Here is a 16,880-nt window from a genome sequence, read left to right as displayed (position 1 = left end):
TCACCCTGCCCGCTGCCCTCATCATCCTGCCCGCTGCCCTCGTCGCCCTGCCCGCTGCCCTCGTCACCCTGCCGCTGCCCTCGTCACCCTGCCCGCTGCCCTCATCATCCTGCCCGCTGCCCTCGTCGTCCTGCCGCTGCCCTCATCATCCTGCCCGCTGCCCTCGTCACCCTGCCCGCTGCCCTCATCATCCTGCCCGCTGCCCTCGTCGTCCTGCCGCTGCCCTCATCATCCTGCCCGCTGCCCTCGTCGTCCTGCCGCTGCCCTCATCATCCTGCCCGCTGCCCTCGTCACCCTGCCCGCTGCCCTCATCATCCTGCCCGCTGCCCTCGTCGTCCTGCCGCTGCCCTCATCATCCTGCCCGCTGCCCTCGTCACCCTGCCTGCTGCCCTCGTCGTCCTGCCGCTGCCCTCGTCGTCCTGCCGCTGCCCTCATCATCCTGCCCGCTGCCCTCGTCACCCTGCCCGCTGCCCTCGTCGCCCTGCCCGCTGCCCTCGTCCCCCTGCCGCTGCCCTCGTCACCCTGCCCCCTGCCCTCGTCGTCCTGCCGCTGCCCTCATCATCCTGCCCGCTGCCCTCGTCACCCTGCCGCTGCCCTCGTCCCCCTGCCGCTGCCCTCGTCGTCCTGCCCGCTGCCCTCGTCGCCCTGCCCGCTGCCCTCGTCACCCTGCCCACTGCCCTCGTCGCTGCCAGCTCTGCCAGCCACCCTCGGGGCAGCACGGGCGCTCGCCTGCGGGGCTGTGAGGCGATGCTCTGGCAGGGAGCATCCCCACCGCATGACGGCGTTTCCAGCTCCACGCGCAGCCTTCTCTGGGTCCCGAGAGGCCACAGAGGCGTGCGGCAGAACCCCACAGAAAGGAACCGGGGCGAGAGCGGGGCTCCCAGCTTCACCCTCGGCCGCAGTGCCGGTGGGCTCAGGCTGCCCATTGCAGCGCAGCTTCCCAGCGCCCCAGCAGCGCTGTGCGTCAGCTGCCACAACCCACGCGACCCACCACAACCCGCCACAACCCACGCAACCCACCACAACCCACCACAACCCACACAGCCCACCACAACCCACCACAACCCACCACAACCCACACAGCCCACCACAACCCACCGCAACCTACACGACCCACTACAACCCACCACAACCCACCACAACCCACACAGCCCACCACAACCCACCAAAACCCACTGCAACCCACCACAATGCACACAACCCACCACAAACCACACAACCCTCACAGCCCACACAACCCACCACAACCCACACAGCCCACCACAACCCAAATGACCCACCACAACCCACACGACCCACCACAACCCACCACACAACCCACCAAAACCCACTGCAACCCACCACAACCCACACAACCCACCACAACCCACCACAAACCACACAACCCACCACAACGCACACAACCCACCACAAACCACACAACCCACCAAAACCCACTGCAACCCACCACAACCCACACAACCCACCACGACCCACCACGACCCGCACGGGCTCGGGGCAGCTCTGCGAATCGCAACCCACCGGCCATCCGGCGTGGTGTGCCGGGTGCTCTACTGCAAATCCTTCACCTGGATACAATCTGCTTTTTGGTGGAAAATAGTCCCGCAGATGACCTCTGCTGACGTAACTTTGCTCAGTGAAACAACTCCCATGCCAGCCTCCTGGCAGCTGGTGCCGACGTCCTTGGCCGTCCTGCCTGCCCAGAGCTCTCCACCAGAGCTGGCCGCTCGCGCTGCCGCCTGCGTGACGCGAGAGGGGCCGTGGCGTCACGGTGCAGCCGGTTGCATCAGGCACGGACCCGCATGCGGCAAACTGCCCCACGGGGAGGATGAGGTCATCCTCACCCCCTGCAGAACAACTGCTGTTGAGTGTTCTTGCCTGTGGAGACTGCATCACTAACCTGGGTGAAGCACTGAGCTGCGAAGAATCAGAAGACTCCGTGAGAGAACAGTGAGGACGTTCATTGAATTTCATCTAAAATCCTTCTGGTTCTCCAGTCGGACAGTCTGGCTTCTCTAGAAGCTGGTACACAGTGACAGTGGGGAGCTTCTGGGGAAGAGCAGGCTCCAGGGTGACCTTAGAGCAGCCTTCCAGTACCTGAAAGGGCCTGCAGGAAGGATGGAGAGGGGCTTTTCACAAGGGTGTGTGGTGATGGGACAAGGGGGAATGGCTCTGAACTAAAAGAGGGCAGATTTAGGTTAGATATTAGGAAGAAATTCTTCACCGTGAGGGTGGTGAAACAGTGGCACAGGTTGCCCAGAGAAGCTGTGGCTGCCCCCTCCCTGGAAGGGTTCAAGGCCAGGTTGGACAGAGCTCTGAGCACCCTGGGCTGGTGGAAGATGTCCCTGCTCATGGCAGGGGTGTTGGAACCAGATGAGCTTTAAGGTGCCTTCCAACCCAAACCATTCTGTGATTCTGGAGCTTCTCAAAAGCATTTGCTGGAGAGAGATTGCTTGAATTTTGAAAAAAGAGAGAGAAATGGGTTCATGTCCCAAAATAACAGGTTTAAAGCCAGACACAGCTCAGGTACGCATCCTCACAGAATCACAGAATCACAGAATGTTTGGGGTTGGAAGGGACCTCTGTGGGTCACCCAGTCCAACCCCCTGCCGAAGCAGGGTCACCTACAGTAGGCTGTAGAGGACCTTGTCCAGGCAGGTCTTGAAGATCTCCAGAGAAGGAGACTCCACAACCTCCCTGCGCAGCCTGTTCCAGTGCTCCGTCACCCTCAGAGGGAAGAAGTTCTTCCTCATGTTCAGAAGGAACTTCCTGTGCCTCAGTTTGTGCCCACTGCCCCTTGTCCTGTCGCTGGGCACCACTGAACAGAGCTTGGCCCCATCCTCGTTCAACAGCTGTCACTGAGCTACTGCCCGAGCTGCCAAATCGAAGCAGCACCCACCCTGCCTGCCCTCCACGTCCCGCAGTTTGGGAGGACAGCAAGGCTTCGCACTGGGCCCGGCAGACGGACACTGGCGAGCTGGCGGTGGAGGCACGGTGCGCTGGGCAGGGAGTGCCAAGGCCGGTGCTCACAGCACCACAGAATCACAGAATGTTCGGGGTTGGCAGGGACCTCTGTGAGTCACCCAGTCCAACCCCCTGCCCAAGCAGGGTCACCCAGAGCAGGCTGCACAGCACCGCGGCCAGGCGGGGCTGGAATATCTCCAGAGAAGGAGACTCCACAGCCTCCCTGGGCAGCCTGGGCCAGGGCTCCGTCACCCTCAGAGGGAAGAAGTTCTTCCTCGGGTTCAGCTGGAGCTTCCTCTGCTTCAGTTTGTGCCCATTGCCCCTTGTCCTGTCACTGGGCACCACTGCAAAGAGTCTGGCCCCGTCCTCCTGACCCCCACCCTGCAGATATTTAGAGGCATTTCGAAGGTCCCCTCGCAGCCTTCTCTTCTTCAGGCTGAACAAGCCCAGTTCCCTCAGCCTCTCCTCGTAGGAGAGATGCTCCAGTCCCCTCCTCAACTCGTAGCCCTGCGCTGGACTCTCTCCAGTAGCTCCTCATCTCTCTTGAACTGGGGAGCCCAGCACTGGACCCAGCACTGCAGATGGGGCCTCCCCAGGGCAGAGCAGAGGGGGAGGAGACCCTCCCTCGCCCTGCTGCCCACACTCCTCCTAATGCACCCCAGGATCCCACTGGCCTTCTCGGCACCCAGGGCACGCTGGTGCTGCCGGGGCAGCAGGCTCCCCCCGCACGGGGCAGCTGGGTGCCGCACGGCGATGCGGTGCCGCAGCAGGAGCCGTTCGCACGGCAGCGCGGGGCTGTCCCCGCCCGGCCGCTGCTCCGCCCGTCCGCCGGGTGGCGCTGCGCCGCGCCGCGCCGCTCCCGGCCGCCCCCGCACAGGCCGCTCCTTGGCATAGCCCCGCCCAGGCGGCCGCGCCGGCCAATGGGAGGCGGCGGGGCGGGGCGGGGCGTGGCGGCGGGAGCTCCCCGGTGCCCGAGACGCGCTGCGCTCCGCTGCACGCGGGGTCCCGCGCACTGCTGCCCGCACTGCCCGCTCCGCCCGGCCCTGCCCTGCCCTGCCCGCCCCGGGACGCAGGTGAGTCGCGGGGACCGCGCACCCGCCCGCCCGCCGCCGCCGTTGTCCCGACCCTCCCCGGTGCGGGTACCGGTGCCGCCGGGCGGGAGCTATCGGGGGGTGGAGGGGAGCGGCGGGGGCTGCGGCGGCTCCCGCACACGGGTTCCGCACCCGGCGAGGGCGACGGCGGCGACACACGTGGGCCGCGGCCGGTCCCGGTGGGCACCGCCGAGCGCCGGGGGGACACGGGCCGGGGGCTGCGGGGCCGGGGCCGGGGGAGGCGGAGGCCAGGGGTGCCGGGCGGCAGCCGGTGCGGGGGAGGAGGGGGGGGTTGCGGGGCGGCCGTGCTGCCGCGGAGCCCCTCGCCGAGACGTGCCCGGGCATATCCCAGCGCGCGGCCCGCCTTCCCGCGTGCGGGCGGCGGGGGGCGCCTGCGGGGCGGGTGCGGGGCGCTGGCCCCGCGTGGGTCGGGCCGGGGCCTGCCGGTGCGGGGGCAGGGGGGGGAGGCGGGCGCTCTCCGGCGCGGCGGGATCTGGCCCCACGGGCGGCACCGCGTGGGCGGCCGCCGGCACGGGCGGGGCGCGCGCCGCACCGCACTGCGCGCGTGCCTGCCAGCCGCGCTCTGCTGCTTGGCTCGGAACGGGGGGCCCGGGTCCGCGCGGGGTTTGCGGGGCGCGGTGCGAGGCTCGGGGTGAGCGCGGACCCTCCGGCCGTCGTGGCAGGGGTCGCGCGGGGCGCCTGCCCCCCCGGTGCCCGGTTTAACCGGGGCGGGCGGGGAGCGGGAGGAGAGACCGGGCCCCCCCGGAGAGGGACGCAGCGTCCGCCACCGGTCTGCGAGTGGCGGAGGGGTCGGCGTGGGCACAGACCCGACAGGAATGCGGGGGTCTGCGGGGACGGGCGCAGCGTGGGTGCCGAGGGGGGCAGCCACAGCTTGGCGGAACTCGGTGGTTACGGTCCCAGTCGGTAACCATTCCTCAAACCTCTGTGCAGCGAACGCAGCAGCAGAGCCCGGTACCGCGACCCCGGGACCGAAGCCATCAACGTGCCGGAGGGACGTCGCCGTCCGCCGGGACCCCAGCCCCGGCTGCCCACCACCGCGGCAGAGCTGGGTGGGAGCGGCGGCCAACCCCGGACGCTGCGCTCTGCCCTGCGCCGGGGTTCGGTGGTGTCTCGGGGGACTGGAGGAGACAGCGAGCCCCCCGCAACCCGGGGCCATCGCGGTGCGGCCGAGGGAGACGAGGCCAGCCCCGGGTGCTTCCTGCCAGAGCGTGGGGCACTTCCCCTAAAGCACCTGTAACGTCCTGGCCGCTCCCAGTTAAACCAGTGGTCAGCCTTGTGCGTAGAGTTTCCAGATGCACTGGAAAGCCTGCTGATTCCCAGCCCATGTGGAAAAGCTCAGATTCGGCGTTTTTTCCCCTATTTCTGCTTCCCTGAGCAGTCTGTCGTGTACAAGGTGCCCTGCAGGGGTGGCAGGGCCGCTCCCAGCACGGTTTGCGGTGCGGGGGGCACGGAGGGACGCTGGCCGGGCAGAGACGCGGGAGGCTGGGACTGGACACTGCCATGCGTGAGGCGCGCAGTCATGTTTTCCAGAGAACACGCTGGTTTTCCCCCCTCCTTTTCGCTTGCGGTTCTTACTTAGGGTCTCAGCTCCCTGGTTTTACGTTCCGGTGTACACAAGTGTCTCCTCTGAGAGGCCGTTGCTGCCCGTCCCGCTCTGCCGTGCGGCAGGGTAGGAGCCTCACGCCGCGGCGTGGGAGGGCCAGCGTGCGGGTGTCGGAGCCCCTGGAGTGGTCTCGGCAGCCCCTGTCCCGGGCGAGCAGAGACCCGCGGCGCGGGGGGACGGGGTCTGCGCCGGGGGCAGGGACCAGCCGGGCCCGTCTCCTGCTGCCCACCGGTACCTGCTGGGCTGCAGTCGGACGGGGAGGGCCAGGCGCGCCCACGCTTTCGCTGGTGATGGTTTTGTGCCCTTTTGCTTATGGGCTTCCTTTTTTTTCTTAGCAGAATCTGTTAGCTGGACACGAGAGAAACTTGTAAATAGTTTAGAGTCCCAGAGAGTCTAATTTCTTTGGAAATTACATTTTCACAGGAAAAATAAAGTGACAGAGCTCCGGAACTGTTGCGGAGGTGAACGAACTGCGGCTTGCACCGTCACTTTGCCGAAATGCTTTTTATCTCATGCAGTGAAACTCATTCAGCAACTCGTGTTTCTGCTGTCGTGAGCAACAGCGCGGTGGGGAGCACGCTCGCTCCCCTTGCGTGGGCACGTTGTCCCACTGAGACAGTGAAAGAGTCCTTCGGCGAATTATGGTGGTTTGAAGTTAGAAGAGTTCATGCATCTTGAAACGGTGGCAGTACCTTTTGCTTCCCTCCAACCTGGAAGTGCCCTGATACTGCATCAAGTTTGTGTTCCTCTTCGGCAGACAAAATCTGTTGCTCTGGCAGTCACCTTGGGATCCCCTGTAGTTTCCAAAGAGGTGGGAGGCTTTGGTTGTTTGTTTTTGTTTTTTAGTTTCAGCTAATTAGGACTAGCTGTTTTAGTGGCTTATTAGATTATCAGAAATCTCTGCCTTACTGGGGCAGTGCTGTGTGGTTTGGATGTGTGCTCCGCTTACGAATTACGTGTCTTGGTTCTGCTATTGTTAGAATAGGGAGTGAAGGGAAAAAAAAAAATCCCACAGCTTTGGATTTCGTGCCAGATACTCAGCAAAGCGTTCGTTCCGTGTATCGCTGTACTGGGCCTCGAGAAGCAGCGGGGCTGCTCTGCGCTCGGTGGCTCTGCTGGCGAGCTGCGGTGCGGGGCTCCCCGCCGTCCCGGGCGATGCCGGGGAGCTGGCAGGCGTCCTCGGCGTGGGGCTGCGCGGGCGCAGAACGCCGCTCGCCCGTGTGCCCCGCTGTCTTTGGGGAGCTGGTTTAGGCTGTGGCCCCTCTGGGGACGGGGGCTGCGAGGGACGCGTCCCTGGCTGCAGACCCCGCTGCGCTGCCGAAGCGTCTGTGAATACGTGAGGGAACATGGTCGCGTTGTGTTCGCAGGACAGTTTCACCGAAAAGGCTGCTGGTTTGAGGGCTTGGGGTTGGTCTTTTTCACCAGTACTGCTTTCTCGTGTTAGAAGAGCTCTTTGGAGAGCCGATGAAAATCGGTCCCCTTGCTCTCCAGACTCTGGCGCATCGGCTCTTTTTCTGTGGCCTGCAACTCCGTTTCACACAGCTTTATGCTCTTGTTACGAGAGGAAGCCTGAGTCGAGCTCGGAGCAGAGCGTCAGCAGCCCTGACCGCCCTGCGCCGGGCAGAGGGGATGCGGGCGCCGGGCAGAGGGGCTGCGGGTGCCGAGCTCGCCGGGTTCGGGCCGGTAGCGTGCCAGCCCTCCGAAGCAGCCATGTCTCACCCCTGTCGAGCCTACCTCCCCCCTTGTAATTTTTCCTGCTGCGTTCAGCCCGTAGCTGAACCCTAGCCCTGTGCTTCTCCCCGGGCATTGGCACCCAGCTCCCTCTTCGCCACCTTCTGAGATGGTGACAAATCTCCTTGATTTATTCGGTACGTCACTAACCTTTACACTATTTATAGGCTGTGACTGTGCCCCTCCCGAGATGTTTGCAAGATAAATTTAGCTCCCTTAGCTTCTCATCGCTGGTCCTCGCGGGGTTGCGCTGCCTCTCCTTGCAGCAGCCAGCGAGACCCGGCCGCGCGCGGGAGCTGCGGCGAGGGGTGACTCACTTTCTATGCTCGTCCGGGGCAGACTTCATCGCCGATGAATCCCGGCCGCTCAGAGCCTGGGGAGCCCGGCCAAGTGTCTGCTTCCAAAGGGCAGCCGGCAAGGGAGTGGTGGGGGATTAAGCGGAGGAGCGCGGAAAAGGCCTGCGGAGGAATGCTGCAGTGGGACGTTGTGTTGGGTGCCCGGGATCGGTGCGGGTGCGAGGGGAAGGGGGCTGGGGGTCGGGGCCCTGCAGCCCGCTCCCCTCGCTGCTGGAGCCTGGCAGGGGACGGGCGTCCCGGCTGAGCCGTTCCTCCTCTGCAGGCTGCGCAGCGGGACGGCTCTGCGTGAGAGGCCGGGTTCTCCCGGGTGGTTCAGGCTGCGCGGGGTGCTGGGGTGTTCCCTGCTCCTCACGGGTGTCCGGAAGCCGACGAGTCTGGCTCCCAGGGCTGGGTGAACACTGCTTCTCTCCTGACTTGCTGCGCAAAGCTATGGGAAAAGCAACACGAAGACTGGTCTGCTGGGGGTGGATTTGATTGCGCACCGTGGTAAGAACCTACCTAGAATATGCGGAAACGAACAGAACAGACAGCCCCAAAACTCCAAATAAATTGCTCCGTTCTGTAGCTTCGGTCTGAGTTGCCTGTTCTCAGCGGGACACCGGTCCCATCTTCCGCTGCGAGCCGAGGGTGCGGACCATGGCTCCGCTGAGGCCGGGGCGGTTCTGCCATCAGCTTCAGCTCAGCCGTTGGTTGACCGGCGGGGGGGTCTGGATGGTGTTTCTGAGTGAGGAGGGTGCTTGTTCTGCCGCTCCGCTGAGATGTCCGCAGGCTGGCCCGCACCGAGCCGGAACGCGTGCGGAGCCGGAGCCTGGGCAGCCTGCATGGCGGGGACACAGGCGCGTGTCCTGCTCTGCCGGGGACACGGCCGGCCACCGGCGCCTGGTCGTGTCAGACCAACGCAGCCACGCTGGCCGCAGCTGGGCTGCCAGGTCCTGAAGCTGGCGCTTTGCTGGGGCCAAGCTCTCTGCCGATGGACCTACAGCCGGGGCTGGCAGAGCCCGCTGCCCTCCTGCAAATCAGTGACCGGTGCGACCGCTGGGTCTGCCTTGATACTGGGGGTGAAGTTTCATTTGCTCCATCATGAAGGCTGCGAAGGGGCAGCAGAACCGCGTGGTTCATATCCCCAGCCTCGCTGGGAAGCCGTTCCCGAGCTGCCGGAGCAGCCTGCGGTGCGGTGGGAGCCAGCAGCCCCCCGCCGCGGTGACGTCCGTGACGCCCAAGAAACGCGGCTGTCGTCCTGGCCAGAGCAGAACCTTCTGCCCAGAGAAGGGCACGCTGCTCGTCTGGGAAGTGTTGGGGCTGGCTGTGACCTCTCTGCCTTCTGCTCCTCTCCTCCCCAGGCTCCCGGCCCCTCTCCGGCCCCGATGCACTGCCAAGAGAGCGAGTACCTGGATGAGCACGGGAAATGCACCCCCTGCAGAAACTGCATGCCCGGGCAGGAGCTTTCCAAGGTAAGTCGGCTGCTCCGGAAGGACCGGGAACCATCTGGCACCGATGCTTTTACAGTGCGAGGGGAATCCTCTGCCAGCCTCCCTTCGGAAGGGTGGTCTCGGGTCCCGGTGTGCTGGGAAGGGCTGGGACGCGGTGGGAAGGGACGGTGAACAGCTTCCCTCACCCTGGGTGGGAGGGCGAGGCAATGGAAGTGAACGGGCGGGAAGGGGTTCCGGGTGTCCTCTTTCCTTTTTGCCGATGGAAATCCCCGTTTCCTCCTGGTCCACGGTGCGGGTGCAGCCGCGCTGCCCGGCCAGGCTGCACGCGGAGTGGGCGCGAGCGGGACACGGCTGCAGGAGGCTGGCCCAGCCTGGGCGGTGGGACTGGTGCTCCCCACCCGGGCACCCTGCGGGACCCCCACTGCGGTGCCTCCTGCAGCACGACGCTGCCGGAGCCCCCCTCCTCCCGAAACGTGGCCAGCGTGCCCCGGCCGGGCAGCACACGGCTCCCCGCGGGCCCCCCTCATCGGAGCTGCTCTGGTGGCGGCTGCTCTCGGCCGGGTTCTGAGGACCCTTCACGTGATGGCAACCCCTCCACCCCTTGCCTCCAGAGAAGGGAGGCCGTGCCCTCGGTGCGGCCATGGGACGCGGAGCGGGTCCTTGCCGCAGCCTTGCACCCGCGCTCGTGTCTTGCAGGACTGTGGCGACGGCGGCGGCGGGGATGCGCGGTGCGTCGCCTGCCCTCCCAGGAAGTTCAAGGACAGCTGGGGGCACCACGGCTGCAAGCCCTGCCTCTCCTGCTCCCTCATCAACCGCGTCCAGAAGTCCAACTGCACGGCGACGAGCAACGCGGTCTGCGGGGAGTGCCTGCCGGGGTGAGGACGCGGGTCCTGGCTCGAGCCGAGCCCGGGGGCGCACGGGGGGCTGCGTCTGAGGCCGGCCGGAGCAGGGGGTGTCGGAGGAGCCCTGGTGACCCGGGGCTGCTGCTCCAAGGGCACTGCCTACGGCATGCAGACCAGACCCGTCCGGTGGCCCCCTTGGAGCTCCAGAGAGGGGAGCCTGAAGGCTCCCGTGAGCGAGCGGTGAAGGAAATTCCTTCCCGGCCGAGCGGTTCCTGTGGGCACCGGGGTGGCTAAGCCCGGGAAGATGAGCGGCTCTAGACCACTGCAGTTGGTGGTCCCCAAAGAGGGGCACAGACCGTGCCTCGGGTGGTGGGTTTGAGGAGTTGCCGAAACGAGGAGTGCTGCGCGGAGGCAGCCTGCGGCATGCCCACGGGCTGCAGACCGCCTGCGGGCGAGCAGTGGGCGCCGGACAGAGGAGCGGCTCGGGGCTCTGGTTCGTGAGCCTCGTCCCAGGCGCAGCTGTAGGCTGGGGTGTTCCTGCTTCCTGGAGCTCCGAATGGCTGTCGCCCGCTTTCGCAGGCGTGGGGCCGGGGGAGGCTGTTCGGGTGGTGTCGATCCTTGGCCAAAGTGGTGACAGACGGGAAGAGGGGCTGCGCGTCCACCGGCGACGGGGGGACCTGCGGCTCTGGGCACCCCAGCCCGCCGGGGCCGGAGCACGGGGCAGATAAACCACCTCTCCCTCTGGGGCCGGGCGGGCAGGGCCGTGCGCTCTGAGACCCTCTGCTCTGTCGGCAGGTTTTACCGCAAGGCACGGATCAGCGGGCAGCTGGACTGGGACTGCATCCCCTGCACCAAGCAGACGCCCTCCTCCGAGCCTCAGTGTAGGTGCCCTCTGGCGAGGCGCTCTGGGGCGGAGGGGTGGTGGGGACGCGGCGGAGCAGGCTCGTGGAGCGTGCTGAGCCGCTGTGACCGCGTGGAAGGCGTGCGCTCGGACGCGCCGTCCCTTCGCCGGTCGTACTTGCTGGCCGCAGCGCAAGCCGCTGTCCCGCAGACCGGCTGGGGGAGGCGAGGTCGCTGAGGGGTGGGCAGGGAGGGGCTGGCCCCAGCCAAGCTGGGCTCCAGCGTGTGTGGCTGGTGTGTTTGCAGGTCGGTCCAGAACAAACCTGGTGAAGGTCGCCGTCCCCACCGTACCCCCCCAGGACACAGCTCTTCTCGCGCTGACCAGCAGTGCCCTGGTCATCATTGTACTGGTGCTCCTGGCGCTCTCCATCATCTACTGCAAGCGGTTCTGGAAGAGCCAGTGCCAGCGAGGTGAGCCAATGCCTGCAGTGCTTCTCCTCCCGCTCCCTTTGCTCTTCACACGTGCCCATGACCCCCTCCTCGCTGCGCAGAGCATCGCCCGTAGCATTGCTGCTCTTGTGGCACGCAGTGACCTGAACCTCCCTCTGCTCATACCAGATGAACACCTCATCCTGCTTGTTGCATCTGCAGGACCTCTCTCGTGCTTTGCCTGAGCAAAGACACGGAGGAGCCTCCCTCCTCCTTCGTGCCGCAGTTGGTGGGAGGAGAACGCCGTTTCGCAGTCGGAGCTGGCATGCTCTCTTCCTGGGGTTTCTCGGGAGTGGGCTGAGGTTGGGTGGCTTTCTGCAGGGCAGGACCCTAGGACTGGTGAGGGAAGAGGGCAGTCAGTGTGGTGGCTGGGCTTGGGGCGCGCTGGCATCCAGCAACGTGCCAGGGAGCTGCTGGGTCCCGGCTCCTCGCTGGCAGACATACCACAGGGCTGAGGACATGCTGGGGAAGCAAGCCAAGCCTTTGCTCAGACTGGTTCTGCTCTATCCTCCAAGTCTTTCTGAGGACTCAGAACTTCTCGGGCCAACGAGCAATGTTCCCGACCGCAGCAGCGCCCGGCACATTTCTGTGTGAGGAGCAGATGTCTGGTCCCTGCTGCCTGGGCATGAAGAACCTGAGCCCCTGCTACAGGCAGGCAGAAGGTACCTGCTCCTGCCTTGCTCTGGGGATGGGGAGGGTGGTGCTGGGCTCCAGCTCACACAGTCCTGGGGCTACTGAGATGCCCTTGGGGACAAAGGATGGAGCTGGATGGTGTCTGAGCCCCACTGAAATGAAGTTTGGGACCTCTCTTAATCCCTCGCAGACTCTGTACCAGAAATGGTCGCACGCAGCCCCTATGGCTCTGTGTTGGGTTTGCATGGCAAGGTTTTGGTAGTGAGGGGGCTGCAGGGGTGGCTTCTGTGAGAAGGTGCCAGAAGCTTCCACCACCACAGGCTCTGGAGGCCCCCAGCCCACTGCTGCCCTCCCTGCAACTGGGAGAGACCGACCATGCTCAGAACTTGGCGCAAGGCTCCAAGATGGCTTTGCTGGGCGGCGGTGCGGGGGACAGGGGCCTGGCCTCTGGCGGGGCGCTCCTGGCTCTGCCCACAGGCCCTGGGCCAGCGGGTTCAGCGGCGGGGCTGGGGACCCCGGAAGGGGCCAGGGCAGGTCCCGGGCCGCGCTCAGCCATGCCGGTTTCTGGTTTCAGGGCCCGTGGAAGTGGTGCAGTTCGTTTCGGACGGGGAAGCCGTGGGTCTCCAGCTCCCCTCCCTCCAGCCGGAGCCGGACTTGCCGTCGCCCATGGCGGTTGGTGCTGCCTCCAAAGCCCAGCTGGGCAGGAGCCTGCTGGAAAGCCAGCCCCTCATCCGGGCGTCGGGCCGCGGCGACTGCCTGGCCGGGGTCCTGCCGCCCGCCAGCCCCCGGCCGGGCGCGGCCGAGGCCATGGCCCCCCTCTCCTCCTGCGCCTCCGAGATGCAGCACAAGTGGCCGCACGCGCCGGTGGAGTGCACCGAGCTGGACCTCCAGAAGTTCTCCACCCAGGCCGAGTTTGTGGGCGGCGAGCGGCCAGAGGATGCGGCAAGCCGGGCGGCGCAGAGGGTCCCGGCAGAGGCCGGCGGTGCGGGGCAGGAGGGGGTCCAGCACCCGCCCTCCACCTGCCCGAATCCCACCGCTGAGAGCGGGGAGCAGCAGGTAAGTTCCTCAGTCCTCGTTGCTCCTCCGAGCTGCCACCGGACACCGGGGGCTTGGGCACAGGGCGGGTTAGGGACGCAGACTGGGGTCCATTAATATCTGAGCCTGACTGGTAATTACCGAAAATGCTTTGCCAGATGTTTGGTGGTGTGTAGCTCAGCAGGCCACCAGCCGTGGAGACGGGACTTGCTGGGGCAGTTTCAAATGCCCGTAAGACCAGAGTCGGTTTACTGAGTGTATGAGCGTGTCTGTAACTGACCTGCCCTCGAGTGGTGCTTGTCCTCTTGCTCTCCAGAGAGCTGACCGGGCGCCGGGGAGGGGGCTGGTTCCTCCTCCCTCCCTGCTGAGCTCGTAATGAGCCTGGTGACTAACATCGCCGAGGCTCGGAAGATGTCTGGCAGAGAGACGCGTTTAGCAGCTTAGCTCCAGGTGGCCGTTTATGGAAGCAGTGTGCTGGGAGGCCCTGGAGCATCCCGAGGAGGTCCTTGGCTCTGTGGGGTGGTAGTGCTGGCAGGAGAAGTGTCGTCCCTCTGAGCCTCTGGGACAGCCCTGGGAGCAGTGACAGGCGTTGCTGGTCTCGCCGGACTGCCACCAACCTTGGGGTCTTGTCTCGCCAGGTGGATGATGCCCAGAGCCTCGTGACTCAGATCAGCAGCACGGCGAAGGGTAGGTGTCCTTCCAGCCGCATCGTTGTTCTCCAAGCGTTGGAGAGAGTAGCAGGGAGAGGCAGATTCTGGGAAGGGAGCCTCCTCCAGAAGTCCATGCGTGGCTACGTGGAGGTGCCAGTCATCCCAGGGGCTCGTCTGACTTCCATGGCCTCTGGTGCTAGTTCGCAGGGTAGATTTTCTGTGAATCAGCCTTGAACAGTCTGCGGCTGGGTGGTGGATGGATGCCCGGCTGTCACCAGTTGCCGGCCTCCCCGAGACTGAGCCAGCTCCGTGCTAGGTGGTGCTGGAGGAGATACCTGCCCTGGCAGGATGTCGTTTCCGCGGCTTGGCAGGGAGAGGAGCTGGGGCCCTGCTGCTCTGTTTGTCCTTGTCCTGGCCGGGTGGGTTGGTTTCTGACCCCGCTTTGCTGTGTTGCTGCCCGCAGGTCTCCCGGTAGCAGAGCTGCCCCGGTCCCTGGTGCAGTCGCTCGCCTTCTTGCTGGACCCTTCCCTGAACGGCGCGAAGAACTTCGGCCACGTGGCGCTGGAGCTGGGGGTCGCGCCGCAGGCGCTGGGACGGATGTCTGGCTTTGAGCAGCTCGTCGCTCACTGCGCCTACGCCGGGGACGCGGTCACCGTCCCGCTCCTGGCCCAGGCCCTGCAGCGGCTCCAGCGGTTCGATGCCTTGCTGCTGCTCTGTGACCACTTCGCGCTCGGCCAGGCGCGGGGCCGCCAGCGCTGAGGGCCGCGGCGGGCTGGGGGAGGCTCCAGGCACTGGGTGTACTGATGCGGGAGGGTCCGGCCGCCCTGCGGTGTGCGTGGGGGGCACGTGGAGATGGTCTTGGCATGGCGGAACAGCAGGGCGCGAGGGGGAGCATCCCTCCTCGGGGCAGCGCTGGGGGGCCGCGGCCGTGCCCCCTCCCAGCCCCTGCGCAGGAGGGCTCCGGGCCCCTCCGGACGCCATGCTGCCATGGCTGCACTGAGGCCCATGCTCGGCAGCGTGGTGCCGGCAGCCGTGGTGCCGCCCGCGCCACGGTGCTGTTGGCGTGGGGTCCCTTGGCCACGGGCTCGGTCTCCTGCGGCCCAGCCATCGCCTCCCTGCCACGCCAGCTCTCCTGTCCTTCGTCTGGCCCCTGCTCTGCTTTCCCGGTGCCAGCTGCCACTTCCCAGTTGACTTCGCTCACTGCTCTCCCCCTGTGCCGGACGGTCCTCGGCGGAGGACCTGGCCGTGGCCGCTGTGCCGGGCTCCAGCCATCGGCCTCCCTGTGCCGTCCCTCCCCTCCGCATCCTTCCCGTGAAGCGGTGCGGTTTCCGTGCGGGAGTCTCGGGCTGATCCCTGGCGTGGGCTGACGCAGCCTCCTGGTCGCAGCGCTGTGGCTGCCGGCCCGGGGACGGTGCTGGCTCGCTCCCCGGGCTCCTGCCGCACGCCGGCCCCGCACACCGGGGCTGGGTGAGGGGCCCCACGGTGACGCGGGCGGCAGGCGCAGGGCTGCTCCACTGCCATGACCCGGCAGCGGCCGGCGACCATGGCAGCGGGGGCTGCAGCCTGTGACCGCGGCGGGGTCGCAGTCAGCGGGACGCCTCTGTGCCAGCCATGGCGTGTTTTAAAATTTTTTTTTTTAGCCTATTTTTCTCATTTCTGGGAGTAGCTGCTAGGGAGGGGAGCACCCTTCTGCTTTCAGTTTCTTCCTAGAGGATTTGTCAGCGCTTGCAGCAGTCCCCTGACCCCGGGTGCTGCGGCCGGTGCTGTCCCGAGCCTGCCCCAGCCTCTGCGGCACCGCGCAGGGGGCTGCGCCGGAGGGGGCTTGGGGCTGCCCACGCTGCTGGGGCCGTGACCCGCAGCTCCCGGTGAGCGTTGTCCCGGGACACCCGGGACGTCTGTGGACTCGCCCCGGCACCGGGTCGCTTTGTTCCCGGACGCTGCGGCTGGGTCCGGCCAGCGCTGTCACCGGGTCCCCGGCCGTGGCGGCTGCCGGCAAGTGGCACTGTTACCCTGCCGGCCACCGGCTTTGCCTTTATCTGACCACTGTACTCGGAAAGAGCGGGCGACCTTCTGGGAAGGCAGCCCGTGCCTCAGATCTGCCCGGACACGGGTATTAATAGCTGCTGTTCTCCTTCTTTTCCCCATTAAGTGCTGTTAAGGCTTGGACGCGCTCAGGATGTGGTCGGATAAGGGGAGGCGTGGGCAGTTTCAGCTCCGTGTCACGCTTTCTCTCCCCCGCTGTTTGTTTCTTCCGAAGTCAAGGTCATTTTATTGCTTTTGCTCGAGAAGACCCCGAAGTGTCAGACCTTGTACCTGTTTTAGGCCGGGGTGAGTCAGGCTCTCGTGACCGCTTGGTCTGTTGCGGAGCACTCAGAGCAGTACTGCTACAGCAAACGCAGCCTGGGGTCAGGGCTTTCTCATCTGACGTTTATCTGCAGCAGGGGGAGAGCGTCTGGATTAGTCATGTAACAAACTTGAATAAATATTTAATCCCTCTGTGGACACACTTAGTCACTTCCAGCAGGAATTAAGATAAATTCACCTGCCGCTGTCTGAGTGAGAGCATTTGTGCAGCTTAGCTCGCCAGCTGGGGCTTTGAAGTTGGAGCGGGTCTGGCTGGTGTCCCTGGTGCCACAGCGGGTTGTCCCTCGGTGTGACCGGGCAGCGGGGCAGAGCCGGCCGCCTCCTATCCCACTGCCACTGCTGGTGAGCAACGAGGACATTGTCACACGCGTGTGCTGCGGGTCCTGGTGCTTGTCCCTCCCATGCGGGCTGAGCAGTTTGCTGGTGTGCGATGGGTGGGCTCTGGACCCACTGGGTGGACTGGTTTTTAGATATTTTTTTTTTTCTCCCTTCTTTAAAGAAATGAACCCCATTCCCTTTATAGTTTTTAAGATAAACTATTATTTTTCAGCTGTTCGATGTCTGAGCAATATTACTCACGGTGAAAACTTAACCTCTGCCTCGAGGCTGAGGAGGTGGCGCGTAGGGTGGGTGCGTGCCGTGCCATATATGATGTGTTGGGTGGGTGGGTGCCCTATGCAGTGTGTAGGGCAGGTGGGTGCCGTGCCATATACGATGTGTCGAGCGGGTGGGTGCCCTATGCAGTGTGTAGGGCAGGTGGGTGCCGTGCCATATACGATGTGTTGGGCGGGTGGGTGCCCTATGCAGTGTGTAGGGCAGGTGGGTGCCGTG

At 65.4% G+C, this 16,880-nt stretch overlaps 1 protein-coding gene across 3 annotated transcripts; it reads left to right on the top strand.

Moving 5' to 3' along the window:
- The first annotated feature begins 3,933 nt into the window (after positions 1-3,933).
- On the top strand, positions 3,934-16,698 carry EDA2R (ectodysplasin A2 receptor). Of its 3 annotated transcripts, none has more exons than XM_075435432.1 (9): positions 3,934-4,037; positions 9,107-9,217; positions 9,893-10,071; positions 10,834-10,919; positions 11,185-11,349; positions 11,883-12,029; positions 12,575-13,056; positions 13,674-13,722; positions 14,149-16,698. In XM_075435432.1, the coding sequence occupies exons 2-9, from the start codon at positions 9,131-9,133 to the stop codon at positions 14,442-14,444; spliced, it is 1,491 nt and encodes a 496-aa protein (XP_075291547.1). In that variant the 5' UTR covers positions 3,934-4,037; positions 9,107-9,130; the 3' UTR covers positions 14,445-16,698. The 3 variants fall into 3 exon arrangements, with proteins under 3 accessions (XP_075291547.1, XP_075291548.1, XP_075291549.1); XM_075435433.1 differs by lacking the exon at positions 3,934-4,037 and adding an exon at positions 6,422-6,490; XM_075435434.1 differs by lacking the exon at positions 3,934-4,037 and adding an exon at positions 8,204-8,252.
- Positions 16,699-16,880: the final 182 nt, after the last annotated feature.

This window comes from Opisthocomus hoazin, chromosome 14 (genome assembly GCF_030867145.1).
Source record: "Opisthocomus hoazin isolate bOpiHoa1 chromosome 14, bOpiHoa1.hap1, whole genome shotgun sequence".
NCBI classification, from domain to species: Eukaryota; Metazoa; Chordata; class Aves; order Opisthocomiformes; family Opisthocomidae; genus Opisthocomus; species Opisthocomus hoazin.
The sequence above is the reverse complement of the archived record's forward strand: the minus strand, read 5'-3'. Positions and strand labels throughout refer to the sequence as shown.

Excerpts from the sequence above, each read along its gene's own strand:
- EDA2R (XM_075435432.1), top strand. The coding sequence starts at position 9,131 with ATGCACTGCCAAGAGAGCGAGTACCTGGATGAGCACGGGAAATGCACC. Across the intron at positions 9,218-9,892 it reads CCGGGCAGGAGCTTTCCAAG|GACTGTGGCGACGGCGGCGG; the intron begins GTAAGTCGGCTG and ends CGTGTCTTGCAG. Across the intron at positions 10,920-11,184 it reads GCCCTCCTCCGAGCCTCAGT|GTCGGTCCAGAACAAACCTG; the intron begins GTAGGTGCCCTC and ends GTGTGTTTGCAG.